This window comes from Nerophis lumbriciformis, linkage group LG24, assembly GCF_033978685.3.
Source record: "Nerophis lumbriciformis linkage group LG24, RoL_Nlum_v2.1, whole genome shotgun sequence".
In the NCBI taxonomy this organism is placed as follows: Eukaryota; Metazoa; Chordata; class Actinopteri; order Syngnathiformes; family Syngnathidae; genus Nerophis; species Nerophis lumbriciformis.
The window spans coordinates 13,709,264-13,732,500 of NC_084571.2; the positions used below are offsets into that span (position 1 = coordinate 13,709,264).

Here is a 23,237-nt window from a genome sequence, read left to right on the forward strand (position 1 = left end):
ATATAGACAGCAGGACGGTGGCCATGGAAGTCGGAACCCGCTAAGGAGTGTGTAACAACCCACCTGCCGAATCAACTAGCCCTGAAAATGGATGGCGCTGGAGCGTCGGGCCCATACCCGGCCGTCGCCGGCAGCGAGATGCGCTTGGAGGTGCGCTCAGCGCGGCTCCCATATGATTGCGCACTGGTGTGCGTCTGGGTCGTGACAGCGTGGCACGCGAATGTCTGTGCTGCATTGGATCAGTCTCCTTTCTTTAACAGGCAAAAGCTTTATAACCTCACTAATGCCTTGCATCGTCTATATTAGATCTATAACAACGGGCGGGTGCGGGCGGATGGCGGGCGGGTGCGGTTCTGATCAAATGTTACATCGGGTGGATGGCGGATGGTTGACGACTTTCTGATGCGGTTGCGGATGAAATAATTGCCTATCCGCGCATCTCTAGTGTCCATATGTGCACTTGGCACCAGGACACCCTAGGCCGCAGTTCCATGATCGACTTTGTAGTTGTGTCATCGGATTTGCGGCCTCATGTTTTGGACACTCAGGTGAAGAGAGGGGCGGAGCTTTCTACCGATCACCACTTGGTGGTGAGTTGGCTGCGATGGTAGGGGAGGATGCCGGACAGACCTGGCAGGCCCAAACGCATTGTGAGGATCTGCTGGGAACGTCTGGCAGAGTCTCCTGTCAGAGAGAGTTTCAATTCCCACCTCCGGAAGAACTTTGAACATGTCACGAGGGAGGTGCTGAACATTGAGTCCGAGTGGACCATGTTCCGCGCCTCTATTGTCGAGGCGGTTGATTGGAGCTGTGGCCGCAAGGTAGTTGGTGCCTGTCGTGGCGGTAATCCTAGAACCCGTTGGTGGACACAGTCGGTGAGGGATGCCGTCAAGCTGAAGAAGGAGTCCTATCGGGTTCTTTTGGCTCGTGGGACTCCGGAGGCAGCGGACAGGTACCGACAGGCCAAGCGGTGTGCGGCTTCAGCGGTCGCAAAGGCAAAAACTCGGACATGGGAGGAGTTCGGGGAAGCCATGGAAAACGACTTCCGGACGGCTTCGAAGCGATTCTGGACCACCATCCGCCGCCTCAGGAAGGGGAAGCAGTGCACTGTCAACACCGTGTATGGTGCGGATGGTGTTCTGCTGACCTCGACTACGGATGTTGTGGATCGGTGGAGGGAATACTTCGAAGACCTTCTCAATCCCACCAACACGTCTTCCTATGAGGAAGCAGTGCCTGGGGAATCTGTGGTGGGCTCTCCTATTTCTGGGGCTGAGGTTGCTGAGGTAGTTAAAAAGCTCCTCGGTGGCAAGGCCCCGGGGGTGGATGAGAGCCGCCCGGAGTTCCTTAAGGCTCTGGATGCTGTGGGGCTGTCTTGGTGGACAAGACTCTGCAGTATCGCGTGGACATCGGGGGCGGTACCTCTGGATTGGCAGACCGGGGTGGTAGTTCCTCTCTTTAAGAAGGGGAACCGGAGGGTGTGTTCTAACTATCGTGGGATCACACTCCTCAGCCTTCCCGGTAAGGTTTATTCAGGTGTACTGGAGAGGAGGCTACGCCGGATAGTCGAACTTCGGATTCAGGAGGAACAGTGTGGTTTTCGTCCTGGTCGTGGAACTGTGGACCAGCTCTATACTCTCGGCAGGGTTCTTGAGGGTGCATGGGAGTTTGCCCAACCAGTCTACATGTGCTTTGTGGACTTGGAGAAAGCATTCGACCGTGTCCCTCGGGAGGTCCTGTGGGGAGTGCTCAGAGAGTATGGGGTATCGGACTGTCTGATTGTGGCTGTCCGCTCCCTGTACGATCAGTGTCAGAGCTTGGTCCGCATTGCCGGCAGTAGGTCGGACACGTTTCCGGTGAGGGTTGGACTCCGCCAAGGCTGCCCTTTGTCACCGATTCTGTTCATAACTTTTATGGACAGAATTTCTAGGCGCAGTCAAGGCGTTGAGGGGATCCGGTTTGGTGGCTGCAGGATTAGGTCTCTGCTTTTTGCGGATGATGTGGTCCTTATGGCTTCATCTGGCCAGGATCTTCAGCTCTCACTGGATCGGTTCGCAGCCGAGTGTGAAGCGACTGGGATGAGAATCAGCACCTCCAGGTCCGAGTCCATGGTTCTCGCCCGGAAAAGGGTGGAGTGCCATCTCCGGGTTGGGGAGGAGACCCTTCCCCAAGTGGAGGAGTTCAAGTACCTAGGAGTCTTGTTCACGAGTGGGGGAAGAGTGGATCGTGAGATCGACAGGCGGATCGGTGCGGCGTCTTCAGTAATGCGGACGCTGTATCGATCCGTTGTGGTGAAGAAGAAGCTGAGCCGGAAGGCAAAGCTCTTAATTTACTGGTCGATCTACGTTCTCATCCTCACCTATGGTCATGAGCTTTGGGTTATGACCGAAAGGACAAGATCACGGGTACAAGCGGCCGAAGTGAGTTTCCTCCGCTGGGTGGCGGGGCTCTCCCTTAGAGATAGGGTGAGAAGCTCTGTCATTCGGGGGGAGCTCAAAGTAAAGCCGCTGCTCCTCCACATCGAGAGGAGCCAGATGAGGTGGTTCGGGCATCTGGTCAGGATGCCACCCGAACGCCTCCCTAGGGAGGTGTTTAGGGCACGTCCAACCGGTAGGAGGCCACGGGGAAGACTCAGGACACGTTGGGAAGACTATGTCCCCCGGCTGGCCTGGGAACGCCTCGGGATCCCCCAGGAAGAGCTGGACGAAGTGGCTGGGGAGAGGGAAGTTTGGGCTTCCCTGCTTAGGCTGCTGCCCCCGCGACCCGACCTCGGATAAGCGGAAGAAGATGGATGGATTTTTTTTAATAACATTGGCTGCCAGTTCGATGATTAACTACATTCATCCATAACATAAATAAACTACTGTGATAAATGTTTACATTACTTAAAAGAAAACTGGTTTTGTTGAGTAAGATTCTACTCAAACATTTAATAAAGTCAAATACAAATAAGGCAACAAGAGAGGTATATTTGCTCAAGTAAATGTGTATAGCAGATATAGATCATCTACATTAACAATATAATATGTCTGAGTGGATGGACAGGACAGATTAAAATATCTTTATATATATATATATATATATATATATATATATATATATATATATATATATATATATATATATACTTTTTTTTTTTTTTTTTTTTAACCAATTTTAGATTTTTTTTTTAAATGATTAAGAATCGTGACAAGTAAGAATCGGGATTCAATCTTACATCTTTTTTTCTTTTTTTTCACCCCTACTGAGTACTTTGGGTAAATAAATCAATAATGATTATTATTGGAATTTTTTCAGATCAATCGTGAGTCTTATTTGTAACGATTCTTAATCGATTAAAAAACATCAAAAATCTATTTTCCTTTTTTTTTTTTTTCAATCTGTCCTGTCCAGCCACTCAGACAAATCATATACTGTAGTTGATGTAGATGATCTATATCTGCTGTACACATTTACTTTAGAAAATATACTTCTCTTGCTGCCTTATTTGTATTTGACTTTATTAAATGTTTGGGTAGAATTTTATTCGACAAAACCAGTTTTTTATTTTAAGTAATGTATACATTTTTCAGGGCTGAGTATCTATTTTATGGAGGAATGTATTTATTCATAGAACTGGCACCCAATGTTACTAAAAAAGTATTGATTTTGAATCAATTCTAAATCGAATCATTACCCCCAAGAATCGAATCGAATCATGTGGTGCCCAAAGATTCACAGCCCTAATTATCATCATGACTCTGCTTTACTGTAAGACACTGTCCATGTCCTCTTGCCAAATAATTTTCTAGACCACCAGCTGTTTCCTGTTGGTGTGCACGCGTGCGGTTGATTCCTGTGTTTGTCGGTCACTATCTGTGCTGCAGTGATGAAGCGCAAACGCTTTGGCGTCATCAAGCTGACACATCAGCAGCTATTTACTGTAAGAAAGAGTCAGCCAGCGTGTGTCTATGCGGTTTTGCATCGCTCTTATCTTGGTAGATGTTTATCCGGTAAAGGCTGGGTTGTATATTGCTTTCTGAAAGGCATTCCTGGACTTTATGTGCACCTTCTTTAGATATATCAGCAGCAGTTAAAGGGGCTTTTTGAAACTTACTTTTTTTTTTTTAAACCAAAGCATTCAACAAGAACACCATTGACTCGCTTATGTTGCCATTAGTGGTGAAACAGAACGCATATTTTTTTAAATGTCTATATTTTTTTACTAGTACTAATTATCCATCATCACATTTCCATTTCCATATTCCTTTGTACACACATGCAGCAGTTGCATGGATTCCTGGAAGGGGCATGTCCTGCTAGAAAACCGGCTCCAATTTGAGAGCAAGCTGCAACGAACGCGTTGTCTATACACTATGGGTCGCCACCTTTTAAACATACTAATCCTCACCACCATGATGCGTTTTTTTCCATGTATCATTATCACTGGAGGTTTAGAGGATAAGGAAGGCCAAGCATGCTTCACACACACACACACACACACACACACACACACACACACACACACACACACACACACACACACACACACACACACACACCAAGAAGGACCACACACGAAGCTAACCGCTAAAGCTTCATCGTAAAGTAGGAGTAATAGATCCAGGTGTCTAAACTATCGATACCTACTGAAAAAACTATGTATAAACAACACTAAAGTAATACAAATATACTTTTGGAAAGTTATTGCCCTCTCGGCAGCCACTTGAAGGTTTTGAAGAACTCCTTTTAAAGGAGTCATATTTAAAATGTATAACATAACATAACATAACATATATATATATATATATATATATATATATATATATATATATATATATATATATATATTTACATAACACTTATATATATGTATATATAAATATGTATGAATATATACATATATGTACATACATATATATATATATACACATATATATGTATGTATATATACGTATGTATGTGTATATATATATACTGTATATACATATATATATGTATATACTGTGTGTATATATATATATATATATATATATATATATATATATATGGGCTTCACGGTGGCAGAGGGGTTAGTGCATCTGCCTCACAATACGAAGGTCCTGAGTAGTCTTGGGTTCAATCCCGGGCTCGGGATCTTTCTGTGTGGAGTTTGCATGTTCTCCCCGTGACTGCGTGGGTTCCCTCCGGGTACTCCGGCTTCCTCCCACCTCCAAAAACATGCACCTGGGGATAAGTTGATTGGCAACACTAAATTGGCCCTAGTGTGTGGATGTGAGTGTGAATGTTGTCTGTCTATCTGTGTTGGCCCTGCGATGAGGTGGCGACTTGTCCAGGGTGTACCCCGCCTTCCGCCCGATTGTAGCTGAGATAGGCTCCAGCGCCCCCCGCGACCCCAAAAGGGAATAAGCGGTAGAAAATGGATGGATGGATATATATATATATATATATATATATATATATATATATATATATATATATATATATATATATATATATATATATATATGTATGTATATATATATATATATATATATATATATATATATATAACATAAGCTAACACAGGCCTGGACTACAGGCAGGCCAGTCTAGTACCCGCGCTCTTTTACTTTGAAGACAAGCTGTTATAACACGTGGCTTGGCATTGTCTTGTTGAAATAAGCAGGGGTGTCCAAGATAACGTTGCTTGGATGGCAACATATGTTGCTCCAAAACCTGTATATACCTTTCAGCATTAATGGTGCCTTCCCAGATGTGTAAGTTACCCATGTTTTGGGCATTTATACACCCCCCATACCATTACAGATGCTGGCTTTTCAACTTTGCGCCTTTCACAATCAGGATGGTTCTTTTCTTCTTTGTTCCAGAGGACACGACGTCCACAGTTTACAAAAACAATTTGAAATGTGGACTCGTCAGACCACAGAACACTTTTCCACTTTGCATCAGTCCATCTTAGATGAGCTCAGGCCCAGCGAAGTCTTTGGAGTTTCTGGGTGTTGTTGATAAATGGCTTTGGCTTTGCATAGTAGAGTTTTAACTTGCACTTACAGAGGTAGCAACCAACTGTAGTTACTGACAGTGGTTTTCTGAAGTATTCCTGAGCCCGTGTGGTGATACCCTTTACACACTGATGTCGCTTTTTGATGCAGTACCGCCTGAGGGATCGAAAGTCCGTAATATCATCGCTTATGTGCAGTGATTTCTACAGATTCTCTGAACTTTTTGATGATATTACGGATCGTAGATGGTGAAATCCCTAAATGCCTTGCAATAGCTCGTTGAGAAATGTTGTTTTTAAACTGTTGGACAATTTGCTCACACATTTGTTCACAAAGTGGTGAACCTCGCCCCATCCTTGTTTGTGAATTACTGAGCATTTCATGGAAGCTGCTTTTATACCCAATCATGGCACCCACCTGTTCCCAATTAGCCTGTTCACCTGTGGGATGTTCCAAATAAGTGTTTGATGAGTATTCCTAAACTTTCTCAGGCTTTTTTGAAACATGTTGCAGGCATCAAATTCCAAATAAGCTAATATTAGCAAAAATAACGTTTTCCAGTTGGACATTAAATATCTTGTCTTTGCAGTCTATTCAATTGAATATAAGTTGAAAAGGATTTGCAAGTCATTGTATTCTGTTTTTATTTACCATTTACACAACGTGCCAACTTCCCTGTTTTGGGTTTTGTATAATTGTATATATATGTATATATACATATATATATATATATATATATATATATATATATATATATATATATATATATATATATATATATATATATATATATATATATATATATATATATATGTATATATATGTATGTATATATATGTATGTATGTGTGTATATATATATATATATATATATATATATATATATATATATATATATATATATATATATATATATATATATATATATATATATATATATATATATATATATACACACACACACACACACAAATATACATACACATACATATATACAGTAGTGGTCAAAAGTTTACATACACTTGTAAAGAACATAATGTCATGGCTGTCTTGAGTTTCCAATAATTTCTACAACTCTTATTTTTTTGTGATAGAGTGATTGGAGCACATACTTGTTGGTCACAAAAAACCTTCATGAAGTTTGGTTCTTTTATGAATTTATTATGGGTCTACTGAAAATGTGAGCAAATCTGCTGGGTCAAAAGTATACATACAGCAATGTTAATATTTGGTTACATGTCCCTTGGAAAGTTTCACTGCAATAAGGCACTTTTGGTAGTCATCCACAAGCTTCTGGCAAGCTTCTGCTTGAATTTTTGACCACTCCTGTTGACAAAATTGGTGCAGTTCAGCTAAGTTTTTTGGTTTTCTGACATGGACTTGTTTCTTCAGCATTGTCCACACGTCAGTAACTACAGTTGGTCGCCACAAGTCAGGACTTTGGGAAGGCCATTCTAAAACCTTAATTCTAGCCTGATTTAGCCATTCCTTTACCACTTTTGACATGTGTTTGGGGTCATTGTCCTGTTGGAACACCCAACTGCGCCCAAGACCCAACCTCCGGGCTGATGATTTTAGGTTGTCCTGAAGAATTTGGAAGTAATCCTCCTTTTTCATTGTCCCATTTACTCTCTGTAAAGCATCAGGTCCATTGGCAGCAAAACAGGCCCAGAGCATAATACTCATAATACTACCACAAATATGCTTGATGGTAGGAATGGTATTCCTGTGATTAAAGGCCTCACCTTTTCTCCTCCAAACATATTGCTGGGTATTGTGGCCAAACAACTAAATTTTAGTTTCATCTGACATCACATGGACAAAGATAAGACCTTCTGGAGGAAAGTTATGTAGTCAGATGCAAGAATATGGCATTATACGCAGCCCATCCATCCATCCATCCATTTTCTACCGCTTATTCCCTTCGGGGCAGCCTGTTCATTTAATTCATTTAGTCCGGGTAAGCTAACAATGCTACATGCTAACGTATCATTACATTTGTCAGTCTATTGTTATTGGACTTGCTGTTTTTTTGTCTCCACTGTTGCCATAAATTGTAGGAATTGTCTCTGCCATTGAATGTAGTTTTGTGTAAATCTTTCTGTATGTTTACCCTCGGACTAAGGCGAAGTCCTGAGCCAGGCATGCAAAAAAGAAAACAACTGCACACCGCGACATCTACAACAAGGAATTTAAATATTAGGCCACCTGATGAAAATATCCTTGATGTGAAACCAGGAAGCCAAACATCAATTAGTGAGGTATTTACATGTAATTAATCGTGGCAGTCCGCCACGGCAAAATGAAAGCCACCACACCTTAGAAATGAGGTTTTTTTTTACATGAAAACAAATTAGGATATGCATAGCCTATAATTTGTGCACTGTTGACTAGTGATGCCATGAAAGTTTGGCTGATGAAAAAAAGACTTCAATCACCGAAACAGCGCTGCCGAAACCGGATGTTGTTCCGTTGTAAGCAATAGGAACGGGATTGTCTGGAGCACAGTCAGCATGTCTGCGATGTGTACTTTAATATATCCCAGATATGTCTACAAACTGTGCAAATATTAAGAGGACAATGGCGGCTTCCACTAGGCCACCTACTCAGTGGCCTAGTGGTTGGAGTGTCTGTCCTGAGATCGGTAGGTTGTGAGTTCAAACCCTGGCCGAGTCATACCAAAGACTATAAAAATGGAACCCATTACCTCCCTGCTTGGCACTCCGCATCAAGGGTTGGAATTGGGGGTTAAATCACAAAAAATGATTCCCGGGCACGGCCACCGCTGCTGCCCACTGCTCCCCTCACCTCCCAGGGGGTGAACAAGGGGATGGGTCAAATGCAGAGGACAAATTTCACCACACTTAGTGTGTGTGTGACAATCATTATTACTTCAACTTTAACTTTAAAGGAGATAAAGTGCAGTTGTTACAGCAGCACCAAGCAAGCTGGAGCTCTCTCTGTTAGTGGCGGACATGCAGCGACAGAAGTAAATAGTCTCTAAACACGAGTACATCCCCAATATCACCAGAAAAAGATGCTAGATTTGTTTTTGACAAAGAAAAAGTCAATAAAAGGAATGGAGAAGCCTCTCGAAACTTGAACAATTCTCAGCAAAGTACATTGTGCAGTAAGCATCAGCAGTTGGAAAATATTGGAAAAAGTATATGTTAATACTAATTAATAATAATACATGTTTAAATTTTAAATGTATGTATACATTTTATTTAGCCTTTTTAAGGAAAAAATATACGTCATTGCAGATTATGCAAGTTTGATGTTGACCACGCCCCCATCGCCACAGGTATGTTGGCAATCAGGGGGGAGAAACCCTGCAAGTTATTAAAAGTTCAATCATGCTTCTCAGGAAGTTGAAAGACAAAAAAGGGAATTTTTTTTATTTTATTTGTTAGACTGGAGGTTTACAAAGTACCTTGCGACACTTTGTCTTCCTGCACTTTCTTTGCACATCAAAGTACTTATTTGTGGTGATAAATATGATTAGAACATTTGAGCATTATATTTCTGTTCATTTACAGTAAGTGCGTTTATCCTTGACCTTCGTTTTACGCACTATGGCATTTTTACCAAGCCTTTTATTTTTATTTTTTATTTTTTTGACAGTACCACAGTAATATTGTACTATGGCCTTAAAGGGGAACTGCACTTTTTTGGGGGAATTTCGCCTATTACTCACAATCCTTATATAAGACGAGAACACATATGTTGGTTTTTTTATGCATTGTAAAGAAAAAAATGCTAGCAAGAGTCAGCTAACGATGGAGGTAATCGGATTTGCTCTATTCCGCCTGTAAAGCGCTCCAAAAAACCTCCCATTTTATATACACGCTGTAAGTATATATGTAATGTAGTAACATTCATAATAACATGTACTATTTATGTATTTTGCTACTTTTAAGCATACGGCGACGTATTCATTTCACAGACGCATCACAATGTTCACTTTTTCCTTCAACGACAACTACTTACTAATCATGGCAGACTTGATGAGAGACAACAAATACTACTTTGGGATTAATGATGATCCAGAAACTTCTATTTTTGAGGCTGAAAATAAGGAGGATGATTTACAAGTTTTAGAAGCTGTGTGCTAAACAAATGCAGCTTTAGTGAAACACTAAGCATCATGTAGCAGTATTCCTAAGTGCTAAACAAGATATACAAACATAATAAAACAATCACTTACTGTATAATGTCTGCTCTCACTGGGATACAGACTGATGGGATGTTTATATCTGCCCCTTTACATGAAGAATTAACCTTAATCCTTACAAAGGGTTAAACAAAAAAGTACCACAAACGAGCGTCTTTTCGTGTTGAATGTCAAAGTTGACCAACTTGTGGGTTTATGTCCACAACCTTTTACTATCCAGGTGAGAGGCATGATTTATCATCTAGAATTAACTTTCACCAACTCAGAGGCAATGCAGCAGCTCAACATGTCAATATGGCAGCATAAGCTAGTTAGCCCTAAAAATAGTTTGTCTGCGTTAGCGCTTATAATAACAATATGGCTCATACTTGTTAATATTCAGGTCACGACATGTGAATGGAGTCTTATTGGCGCTTTGTAGATGTTTTTTTTAGACGGAATAATGTACTCCCATTAGCTGCATTGTTAGCTACCTCGTATTTGCCATATTTTACGATTTAGAATGCATTAAAAAGAAAAACGTGTTCTTGTCTTGCATAAGGATTGTGAATGATAGGCAACGTTACAAAAAAAGTACAGTTCCCCTTCAAAATAAGAGAATAAGATACAATAATGAATGTTTATTATACGTTTATTTGACTTATTGTTACCTTTTCATTGTGTTAAGAATGGTAAACTTTAAAAATAGCCTCTACTGTTAATACAAGTTATTTGAAGGCTAAAGTAGCACTTAAAAAAAAGTAATTATTTTGTCAATCCATTATTGTTTTTTAAGAGTGTTTCATTGGTGGATTAGTGTACTCCCTTTAGCCACCTCGTACTTGCCATATTTTACGACTTAGAAGGCATCAAAAAAGAAGAACATGTGTTCTTGTCTTGCATATGGATGGTGAATGATAGGCAAAATAAATTTAAAAAAAAGTGCAGTTCATCTTTAAAACCGTGACGATATCGTACCATGAGATTTTGATATCATTTGATAACCAAACACATAAAAATAGGTTTCAACAAGCAATACAAGTTTTGGATAATATCACCTCTTGGATGCATATAACCCATCAAGCAATTTATTTGAGTCAAAAACATTTGACTTCTACAAAACCCAAAACCAGTGAAGTTGGCATGTTGTGTAAATGGTAAATAAAAACAGAATACAATGATTTGCAAATCCTTTTCTACTTATATTCAATTGAATAGACTGCAAAGACAATATATTTAATGTTCACACTGAGAAACTTAACTCTTTTTTTCAAATAATCATTAACTTAGAATTTAATGGCAGCAACACGTTGCAAAAAAGTTGTCACAGGGGCATTTTTACCACTGTGTTACATGGCCTTTCCTTTTAACAACACTCAGTAAACGTTTGGGAAGTGAGGAGACCAATTTTTGAAGCTTTTCAGGTGGAATTCTTTCCCATTCTTGCTTGATGTACAGCTTAAGTTGTTCAACAGTCCGGGGGTCTTCGTTGTGGTATTTTAGGCTTCATATTGCACCACACATTTTCAATGGGAGACAGGTCTGGACTACAGGCAGGCCAGTCTAGTACCCACACTCTTTTAATATGAAGCCACGCTGTTGTAGCACATGTCTTGGAATTGTCTTGGTGAAATAAGCAGGGGCGTCCATGATAATGTTGCTTGGATGGAAACATATGTTGGTCCAACACCTGTATGTACCTTTCAGCATTAATGGTGCCTTCCAGATGTGTAAGTTACCCATGCCTTGGGCACTAATACACCCCCATACCATCACAGATGCTGGCTTTTGAACTTTGCGCAGAGAACAGTCCGGATGGTTCTTTTCCTCTTTGTTCCGGAGGACACAACGTCCACAGTTTCCAAAAACTATTTGAAATGTGGACTCGTCAGACCACAGAACACTTTTCCACTTTGCATCAGTCCATCTTAGATGAGCTCGGGCCCAGCCAAGCCGGCTGGGTTTCTGGGTGTTGTTGATAAATGGCTTTGGCTTTGCATAGTAGAGAGAGTTTTAACTTGCACTTACAGATGTAGCAACAAACTGTAGTTACTGACAGTGGTTTTTCTGAAGTGTTCCTGAGCCCATGTGGTGATATCCTTGACACACTAATGTCGCTTTTTGATGCAGTACCGCCTGAGGGATCAAAGGTCAAGGGTTTAACGGCTTACGTGCAGTGATTTCTCCAGATTCTCTGAACTTTTTGATGATATTACGGACCGTAGATGGTGAAGTCCCTAAATTCCTTGCAATAGCTCGTTGAGAATTGTTGTTCTTAAACTGTTGGACAATTTACTCATGCATTTGTTCAGAAAGTGGTGACCCTCGCCCCATCCTTGTTTGTGAATGGAAGCTGCTTTTATACCCAATCATGGCACTCACCTATTCCCAATTAGCCTTTTCACCTGTGGGATGTTCCAAATAAGTGTTTGATGAGCATTCCTCAACTTTCTCAGTCTTTTTTGCCCCTTTGCCAGCTTTTTTGAACCATATTGCAGGCATCAATTTCCAATTCAGCTAATGTTTGCAAAAAATAACGTTTCTCAGTGTGAACATTAAATATCTTGTCTTTGCAGTCTATTCAATTGAATACAAGTTGAAAAGGATTTGCAAATCATTGTATTTTGTTTTTATTTACTATTTACACAACGTGCCAACTTGACTGGTTTTGGGTTTTGTATAACAGGAAGGTTCTGATTCACATGAAAGCATAGTCATTATTTTCACAATAAAGTACCAACTCCGATGTCTTTTGCAGGCCAGCTCCGCAGCGGTGCGCCGCTTCACCAAGCCGGCAGAGTCTTTGGAACGCTCGCTGGAGCTTTCCCGCCACCGTGGTCGCAAAAGGACCCAGAAGAGGCCAAACTACAAGAACCTGGGAGAGGAGGAGGACGATGGGAGTGCTGGAGGCGGCAGCAGCCGGGAAGCGGGCGAGGAGGGCTGGGAAGATGGTGGCAGAGGAGGAGAGAGGGAGAAGGGAAAAGGTACAGAGCTTGTGGGAGCAGGTGGGAGTTCTAAGGCGAGCAGAGCGAGTGGGGAAGCGGCGGAAGGTGAGTGTGAGACAGCCACGCTTTTGTCCTCCTTCATCTCCGTTAATTATCACCACGCCACCTTTGCAGCAGCCCTCCTCTCCAAACCAGGAAGAGAAACAAGAAAGTTCTCCATAGTTACCTAACTCTTCCACTTTGTAGCACCAAAACAATCAAACATTCTCTTTGCCTAGTTTTGAGACGAGGCCCTCCTGCCTCCCTTTCTTTCATTTGGTTCCCATGGCGACCACTCACCATACGCCATTGCTCGTCACCTGAAGTAAATTGTCCATTTCCACAATGACGTCATCCATCCTGTGCGCCTCACCTGTCCGCCTGTCTTCTTCCTCCGGCTCTGTGTGCATCATTCATTCAGAATTCAACCTTTGACTTGTTTGGATTTCAAAACAATAACTGAGTGACAAAATAATGACTTTTTTTGTCCTACTGTAGCCTTCAAAGAACAGTAGAGGCTATTTTTAAAGTTTACCATTCTTAACTTGATGAAAAGGGAAAAATAAGTCAAATATACTTAAAATAAACATTCATTATTGTATATTATTCTCTTATTTTGAAGGAGAACTGTACTTTTTTGTAATGTTGCCTATCATTCACAATCCTGAGGCAAGACAACACGTTTTTCTTTTTTGATGCATTCTAAGTCGTAAAATATGGCAAGTACGAGGTGGCTAAAGGGACTACAATAATCCGCCCATGAAGTACTCTTAAAAAAACAAAAACAATAATGATTGACAAAATAATTACTTTTACTTTAGCCTTCAAAGAACTTGTATAAACATCAAAGGCTATTTTTAAAGTTTACTATTCTTAACACAATGAAAAGGGAAAAATAAGTAAAATAAACTTCAAATAAACATTCATAATTGTATATTATTCTCTTATTTTGAAGGGGAACTGTACTTTTTTGTAATGTTTATCATTCACAGTCGTTATGCAAGACAAGAACACATGTTTTCCTTTTTTGATGCATTCTAAGTCGTAAAATATGGCAAGACGGAGGTGTCTAAAGGGAGTACACTAATCCGCCCATGAAACAATCTAAAAAACACAATAATGGATTGCCAAAATAATGACTTTTTTTTAGTGCTACTGTAGCCTTCAAATAACTTGTATTAACAGTAGTGTCAGGAGGTGTTGGTGATGAACTCTAAGATGCAGAGATGGCAGGCTTGATGCAAGAAAACATGACTTATAATGTCAAAAATAAAATGCAGGAAAACAGGAACCAGGGAACAGGCAAACTGGATACAGCTAACAGCAAACAGGAACCAACTAACAATACTCCAGCACTGAATGGAGGGCGAGGCAGGTATAAATAGTAGCCGGCTGATTGACACCAGGTGTGCCAGGCTGCCAATCAGCCGCAGGTGAGGGGAAACAGCGCTCAGGGAGACAAGCTGGAATCTGAACCAAAATAAAAGCGCTGACAGGAAATAAAACACAAACAGAGGAAAAACTAAAACATACGTAACCAACCTGTCAGTGACAAGCCTGACAGTAGCTCCCCTTCCCATAACGGATACGAGACGTTTCTAGAAAAACTAAAAAGTCCAAAGTCACGGGGAGGGCGGAGGGAGGACAAGGCAGTGGGCCGCCAGGCCAAGTGTCCCCGCAACCAGCGGGGAAGAGTCAGGTGGCAACTCACCGCCGCAACTGGCGAGGCGGTCGCCCACGGAACAGCCACATCCAACGAGATAGCCGCCCACGCGTCAGGCCAGCTGGAGGTCGCGGAGGCGACTATGCTGGAGATGCTGGCGACGCCATGGGACGGCCCGCCGGAGACGAGGAATCTGGCGGCGCCGTGGTACGGCCGGCCATAGACGAGGAAGCTGGCGACGCCTTGGGACGGCCGGTCATAGACGAAGAAGCTGGCGACGAGAAAGCCTATGTCGTCGGCCTGGGCAGAGCCAGAGACGTGGAAGACGATGTCGTCGGCCTGAGCGGAGCCAGAGTAGCAGGCAGCTCGTCTGCCGGCCTGGGAGGGCCCACCGGGTTGGATGGCGGCATCTGTAGGCCCACCGGGGTAATGCCGGCGTCTGTTGGTCTACCGGGGTAATGCCGGCGTCTGTAGGTCCACCGGGGTGGATGGCGGCATCTGTAGGCCCACCGGGGTAATGGCGGCGTCTGTAGGTCCACCGGGGTGGATGGCAGCATCTGTAGGCCCACCGGGGTAATGGCGGCGTCTGTAGGTCCACCGGGGTGGATGGCAGCATCTGTAGGCCCACCGGGCTAATGCCGGCATCTGTTGGTCTACCGGGGTAATGGCGGCGTCTGTCGGTCCACCGGGGTGGATGGCTGCATCTGTAGGCCCACCGGGGTAATGCCGACGTCTGTTGGTCCACCGGGTTAATGCCGGCGTCTGTAGGTCCACCGGGGTGGATGGCGGCATCTGGAGGCCCACCGGGGTAATGGTGGCCTCTGTAGGCCCACCGGGGTGGATGGTGGCATCTGTAGGCCCACCGGGGTAATGGCGGCGTCTGTAGGTCCACCTGGGTGGATGGCGGCGACTGCGGCAGATCCACTGGAGTTAGAAGTAGCTGTGCCTCCCCAGCTGCACAGCTACTCATAGCACCCCCCTCAAGGGACGGATCCAAGACGTCCCCAAACAGGCCCACAGGCGATATTGATGGGTCGGAGGGAACTTGAAAGGAGGCAAAACTTCTCCTCGATTCGGAACACGTTTTTCTTTTTGTATGCATTTTAAGTCGTAAAATATGGCAAATACGAGGTCGCTAACAATGCAGCTGACGGGAGTACATTATTTCATCCATTTACATGTCGTGACCTGAATATTAACAAGTATTAGCGATATTGTTATTATAAGCGCTAAGGTTAAAGAACTACTTTTTAGCGGCGTCGTGATCACAGAGAGCTAACTAGCTTATGCTGCTATATTGACTTATTGAGCTGCTGCATCACCTTCGAGTTGGTGAAAGTTAATTCTAGAGGATAAATCATGCCTCTCACCTGGATAGTAGAAGGTTGTGGACATAAACCCACAAGTCGGTCAACTTTGACATCCAACTTAGACCGGGAGATGGCGAGAAAGACACAAAGAGACGCTCTTTTGCAGCACCTGTTTTTTAAAAACCCGGCTTAAAGGGAAGATGTAAACATTCCATCAGTCTTTATCCTAGTGAGAGCAGACATTGTACAGTAAGTGATTGTTTTATTATGTTTGTATATCTTGTTTAGCACTTAGCAATACTGCTACATGATGCTTAATGTTTCATTAAAGCTGCATCTGTTTAGCACACAGCTTCTAAAACTTGTAGATCTTCAATTATAAGTGTATATAAAACGTTGAGCGCAGTTTTTGGATGTTTTTAGAGCGCTTTATAGGCGGAATAGGGCGATAAAAGAAAAGTGAATGTTTTCTTGGCTCACATAGGATTGTGAATGATAAACAAAATATATATATATTTTTTAAAGTGCAATTTCACTTTAAATATCTCCTGTTGAGGGTCTCTACCAAAGTAAATAAGGAAAAAAGCGAAACAAAGATCCTTAAACGCTTACAGAACTGTGAGGTCTTGTCTGACTTGACAGGCAGTTTATATACCAAAGTTGTGTGTCACTTTGGAGATCAATTATTATTATGATAGTAATTGATGACACCAACATGTTCCTTTTATGGCGGGAAGTTATATATTGTTAAAAAGAGTTATATAGAGTTTTATTTGTTTTATTTTTGTTTGTTTTATGTCTTTTTTTTCTTAAAGAAAACCCTTTTTTATGGCAAAATATGCAACATTTTCCTCCCAAAAATGTAAAAGTGGCATATTTGAGGTAAAGTAGTTGGACCCTTGAATAGGTCAATAATTCATGACAGCATTGATTTTGATTTTTTTTTTTTTAGCAATGACAGTTTAAAAAAAAAAAACTTTTCTCTTTACATTTCACCTATGTGCTCTTTTATTCTAATTTTTTATGTTTTTTTGTTTTTTTTTTACTATTTTTTTTAGAATGTGCTGAGGCCCGTTAAAAAATAGCTGCGGGCTGCAAACGGCACCCGGGCTGCACTTTGGACACCCCTGCTCTATATCAGCTTCAGATCTACATGGCGATATATAGTTTTATTTATTTTATGTTTGATGTCTTTTTTTGTTAAAGAAAACCCTTTTTTATGGCAAAATATAAATTTTCCTCCAAAATATGACAAAGTGGAATATTTCATGTGAAGTAACTGGACCCTTGAATAACATTGATTTTGATTCATTATTATTATTATTATTTTTTAGCAATGACAGTTTTTTTTTAAACTTTTCTCTTTACATTCCACCTGTGTGATGGCCCCCGTGCCGCACTTTGGGCACCCCTGGTATATACCAAATAATATATTGCAATAATTGGTTTAAATGGAAAATCATGTTGAATCGATAATTGATTATGAAGCGAAATGTCAACCCAATAATCGGGAGTTGTACGAACGATTCACATCCTTAATGAGCTATAAATATATATATTTTAACCAATAAATAAATACATTTGTCAATGTACTGATAGTTATGAGTGAAAGTGAGAGGGAAACTGCTTAGTGACCATTCTTGTGTAAAAAAGGCTCTCACACGTGCACGTTATGACCGCATGTGTGTTTTTGCACGTCCAGAGATCGAGATGGTGGTGATGGACACTTGTAAAGTGACGGAGCTGACCGAGCAGAACATCACAGACGAAGAAAAGACGGAAGCTGCCACGCGCTCACACACCCACAGAAGCAGGTGCACGCTGACGTGCCGCACGCCGGGGTTTGGCAGGAAAAGTCTGATTTCCTCTTCTCCCGTGCCGCAGGCCCTTCTTGGACATGGTGTACAGCGCCCTTGACTGCACTGACGATGACTACCATGCCCTGTTTGTCCTCTGCCTGCTTTATGCCGTCTCACACAGCAAAGGTTGCTTCTTTTATTTTATGTAAAGTTGTTTTGTTTTGTTACAGTGGCTACTCAGCCATCAGAATATTTACCTGAATGTATTGCAGTCATCTATCGTTTTTCACGGCTAGTTGGTTCCAGGCCTGACTGTAATAAACGTATTTTCATAGTTGGAGCTTAAACAATAGTTTCTAAATATGTTTATAACATAATTAGAGCCCTCCAAACATGAAATTACGCTGGTTTCACCCAATATAGTAGCTTTGAGTGCGTTCTACTGTAGATTGCAGTACTCACTAGTGGCGTCATTGCTATGGCATTCACCCGGCCACTACAACACAACCACTTCGTGGAAATACTTCATCGCATCCTAGGTAATTCTTCCTAAGTTAGACCTGGGGTTCTATGGCCTTAAGTCGTTCGGTCAAAAGTCGGTCAACTTGGCAGTCGCAGCTTCGACCATTAGCCGTGTTGTTAGCATTGTGTTGTAATTTTATAGTTGGATCATAAACAATAGTTTTTTAATATGTTTATACCATAATTAAAGCCTTCTAAACAAGAAAATACGCTGGTTTCACCCAATATAGTAGCCTTGAGTGTGTTGTACTGTAGATTACAGTACTCACTAGTAGCGTCATTGCTATGGCAGTCACCCGGCCACTACAACAAAACCACTACGTGGAAATACTTCATCGCATCCTGGGTAATTCTTACTAAGTTAGACCTGGGCTTCCATGGACGTAAGTTGTTCTGTCAAAAGTCGGTCAACTTGGCAGTCGCAGCTTTGACCATTAGCCGTGTTGTTAGCATTGTGTTGTCATTTCATAGTTGAAACATAAACAATAGTTTTTAAATATGTTTGTAACATAATTAGAGCCCTCCAAACATGAAATTACACTGTTTTTTACCCAATATAGTAGCCTTGACTGTGTTCTACTGTAGATTACAGTACTCACTAGTAGCATCATTGCTATGGCAGTCACCCGGCCACTACAACAGAATCACTTCGTGGAAATACTTCATCGGGGACCTATAATGCAAAGCAACTTTTCTTACATATTGGTACCTGTTTTTGTGTATCTTGGATCTGCATAAGTCCGGAAAATGTAAAAATCAAACAATGGAGGAACGGCGTAAATATTTATTTTAAACAATCTTGCCTTCCTTCACACTTCCTCCAAACAACCTGTTCGTAAATTGCCCAATTTGTGACAATTTCACCAATATTGACATCAGCGGATTATCCACATATGGTATAAATTTACTCAAAGTGCTCTGCGGAAGTCCGCCATTGTAGTCAATAAGTTCCTTTTTTTCCCCCTCTTCCCTCTTGTTGAGGGGCAGACTGGCTCGTACATGCACATGCATCCTGCGCTGTTGCTATTTCTAATATAAAATAGTGTATAGTTCAAACTTATACCTGTCAGTAGACTCGCTGCGGAAGTGCTAAACACTACAACATGGCTTAAAGAGGCTTGAAGTTGGTCTTTAAAACATCATCTATGCAACATTTTTACCAAAGAACCACCATTACATGTTATGTAGACCAGTGGTCCCCAACCACCGGGCCGTGGCCCGGTACCGTTTTTTTTGTTGTTGTAATTAAATCAACATAAAAACACAATATATACACTATATATCAATGTATATCAATTCAGTCTGCAGGGATACAGTCCGTAAGCACACATGATTGTATTTCTTTATTAAAAAAAAACAAAAAAAAACCCCGGTCCGCGGGACAAATTTTAAAGCGTTGACCGGTCCGCAGCTACAAAAAGGTTGGGGACCACCGATGTAGACCACAGGGAAGTGTTTACATATAGAAAATAAATCATAATATAACCCCTTTCAGTGATCTAATTTCAAACATTTGAATGCACGTACAGCACTTAAAACCTTGAGTATATCAGTATGTGGAATTAAATGATGGCATTGATTAATAAACAATGTACTAAGTGACCCTGATGAAAAGTCCCACCAAAGAAGTGTTATTGATGAGGCAGCAGTAGAAGATGAAGTGCATCAAAATGTTGTGAAGATAGCGCCAAGATTAGTCGCCGTGTTGTTGGCGTTGTCACTTTTAACCCGGAAACGGACGTTTCGCTGAATATGTTTATCGTTTGCCACAACAAACCGTAATGATAAAAAATGGACGGAGTAGACATTGACAGAGTAAAAGAAACAACATTTTTAGGCGTAATAATAGATGATAAAATGAACTGGAAATCTCATATAAAAATATGCAACATAAGGTAAAGCAAAATATGCACTTGACCAAAAATCACTTCATATTCTCTACTGCTCGCTAGTGTTATCATACCTGAGTGATTGTGCAGAAATATGGGGAAATAACTACAAAAGTACACTTCATTCACTAACTATGTTACAAAAAAGAAATTATTGAAATTCAATTACTGTATTTGATGCATTTGCAATTTGCATTTGCTACTCAACAATACTTCTCAACAAAAGAGGAGAAATATAACCTTAGAGAAACATGTAATTTCAAACATCTGTATGCACGCACAACACTTAAGACATTATATCTCTTGCCATTGCATACATGTTCGAAATACATTTAAACCAAAAAAGAGAAAAATACTGCACAGTAAAAAACTTTATTTCCATATGTAGAATATGCTTTTAATATATATATATATATATATATATATATATAAATATATATATATATATATATATATATATACACATATATATACATATGTATGTATGTATTTATGTATGTATGTATGTATGTATATATATATATATATCTCGCTACAACATGGTTCACAGATTTTTTTTTACAGCGTATGAATGCGCATTGTGTTCTGCGTCCAGATTGGCCAAGGGACTGTAGACCATTGTCAATCAATCTTCTTCATGCCATGTGTCCTGTACACTACATAATGTGTTCAGCTTGCCTAATTTACAAAATTGTTTGATGCGAGCATACATATACTGTACAGTACTGTAAACGAAAAAAACACACAATAAATTTTTTAAAAAGCGTGTAAATGAAAAAAACATAATAAAAAACACGTGTAAAGGAAAAAACTTAATAAATTAAAAACACGTATAAACGGAAAAAACATAATACATTTTAAAAAACGTGTAAACGAAAAAAAACATTACATTTAAAAAAACGTGTACGCGAAAAAAACATAATAAAAAAATGTCTAAACGAAAAAGAACAATAAATAAAAAACATGTGAAAACGAAAAAACATAATAAATAAAAAAACGTGTAAATGAAAAAACATTAATAAAAAAATGTGTAAACGAAAAAAAACATAATAAATAAATAAAAAAACGCGTAAACAAAAAAAACAATAAATAAATAAAAACATGTAAACAAAAAACATAAATAAAAAAACAACCTGTAAACGAAAAAAACAAATAAATAAAAACATGTGTTAACGAAAAAAAACATAATAAAAAAACGTGTAAATAAAAAAAAACATAATAAATAAAAAAAAAGTGTAAAGTAAAAAAACATAAATAAAAAAAAACGTGTAAACGAAAAAAATATAATGTAAAAAAAAAGTGTCAACGAAAAAAACTTAAATTAAAAAAAATGTGTAAACAAAAAAAACATAATAAAAAATACATGTAAACAAAAAAAACATAATAAATAAAAAAAACGTGTAAACAAAAAAAACATAATAAAAAAATGTATAAACGAAAAAAACATAAATAAAAAAAAATTACAAAAAAACATAATACATTTTTTTTTTTTTAAGTTTAAAGGAAACAACCATAATAATTTAAAAAAAACGTGTAAATGAAAAAACATGCACAGTAAATGAAAAAAAATATTCTGTAAATGCAAAAACAGTGTAAATGAAAACAATATATAATGAACGAAAACAAAAAAAACGGGGGGGGGGGGGGGAAATCAACTTCGACTACACGGATTTCACATAAAGCAGGTATTTTTTGGAACGTAACCCCAGAGTTAAATGAGGGAACACTGTATTTATGTATAGTTATAGACAGAAATCTTGACGTCGTGAAGCCCCAATATTGGAAGCGCGATGTGGCGAGGGACGACTGTATTGATGTAGTTAACATAAGATACAATCTATGTTAGAAGACTGGACGTGACCTGGAGCTACATTTATATTTAGGTAAAGTTTGATTAGTTTTGGAGCACAAAGCATACACCTGACCAAAATGTCTGGCACCTCTTTCCTCAGGCATCAACGGTGATCTCCTGGAGAGGTTGCAGCTGCCAGTCCCCGACCAGGAGAGAAGTTCCTACAGTTTGGTTCTTGCAGAGAGGCTGATCCGAGTCATGAGTCTGGCAGCACAGCCAGGTCATTTGCAATCTCCAATGCATCCCTCCCAGAACTGTGCAAGTGTGGCTTATTGCTGTCTTGGTCCTGTGTTCAGATGGTAGAGTGCGTCTTGCCACCCTGGAACTCAGCTGCCTGCTACTGAAACAGTCCGTCTTGTCTGGAAGTCAGTGCATCATCAAAGACGTTCACCTGGCCTGCCTGGAGGTACGACTCACTCACTTCCAACAAACAAGGGGAAAAACCTGGAACAGAACCAGGACTCTCATCTGCCTGGACAATTAGGGATGGGTACCAAATTAGATACTTTTATAGGTAAAACTTAATTTTGTCGGTAGTACTGAGTACTTTAGGGCTCCCCTCATGTTTAGTCCCAGGGACCTGGAAGGTTCTCAGTATTAAATAAATAAATAAAAATGTTTGTTTTCAAAGCTTAAATCTCTAGATCAACTTTAGGTTGGTCTATATAAAGTTTTGTTGATGTTTTTTTTTACTGTTTTATGCCCATTTTGTAAATGTTTTTCTTTTTTTTCTGGAAAACACGCAAAAAATGCAATTATTTCCCCTCAAAAAATGTCAATGTAGAATATTTCAACTGAAGTATTTGAAAGTAGGTCAATAATTCTTTACAACATTGATTTTGATTCATTATTATTTTTTGTGAAATGACAGGTTGTATGAAGAAAAATCCCACAAAAATGATCAGGGATCCAAAAAGGTCTCACTCAAAAAAGTGTTAAAAATAATAATAATATTTGTATTTTTTTACTTTCAACGCTTAAATCTCTTGATTGACTTCAGATCTATCTGTAGATTGTGTGTGTGTGTGTATATATATATATATATATATATATATATATATATATATATATATATATATATA

The 23,237-nt window shown here is 40.1% G+C and overlaps 1 protein-coding gene across 2 annotated transcripts in view; it reads left to right on the forward strand.

The window, feature by feature from the left end:
- The window catches only part of clec16a (C-type lectin domain containing 16A), a 138,613-nt gene that overhangs the window by 54,957 nt on the left and 60,419 nt on the right, over positions 1–23,237 (forward strand). The window contains exons 10-14 of one of the 2 annotated variants that reach the window (XM_061981606.1): positions 12,895–13,186; positions 17,796–17,907; positions 17,978–18,078; positions 22,256–22,375; positions 22,452–22,561. In XM_061981606.1, coding sequence (XP_061837590.1) covers positions 12,895–13,186; positions 17,796–17,907; positions 17,978–18,078; positions 22,256–22,375; positions 22,452–22,561 — 735 coding nt within the window. The remainder of the gene's footprint in view (positions 1–12,894; positions 13,187–17,795; positions 17,908–17,977; positions 18,079–22,255; positions 22,376–22,451; positions 22,562–23,237) is intronic. The other variant, XM_061981607.1, reaches the window with a different exon arrangement.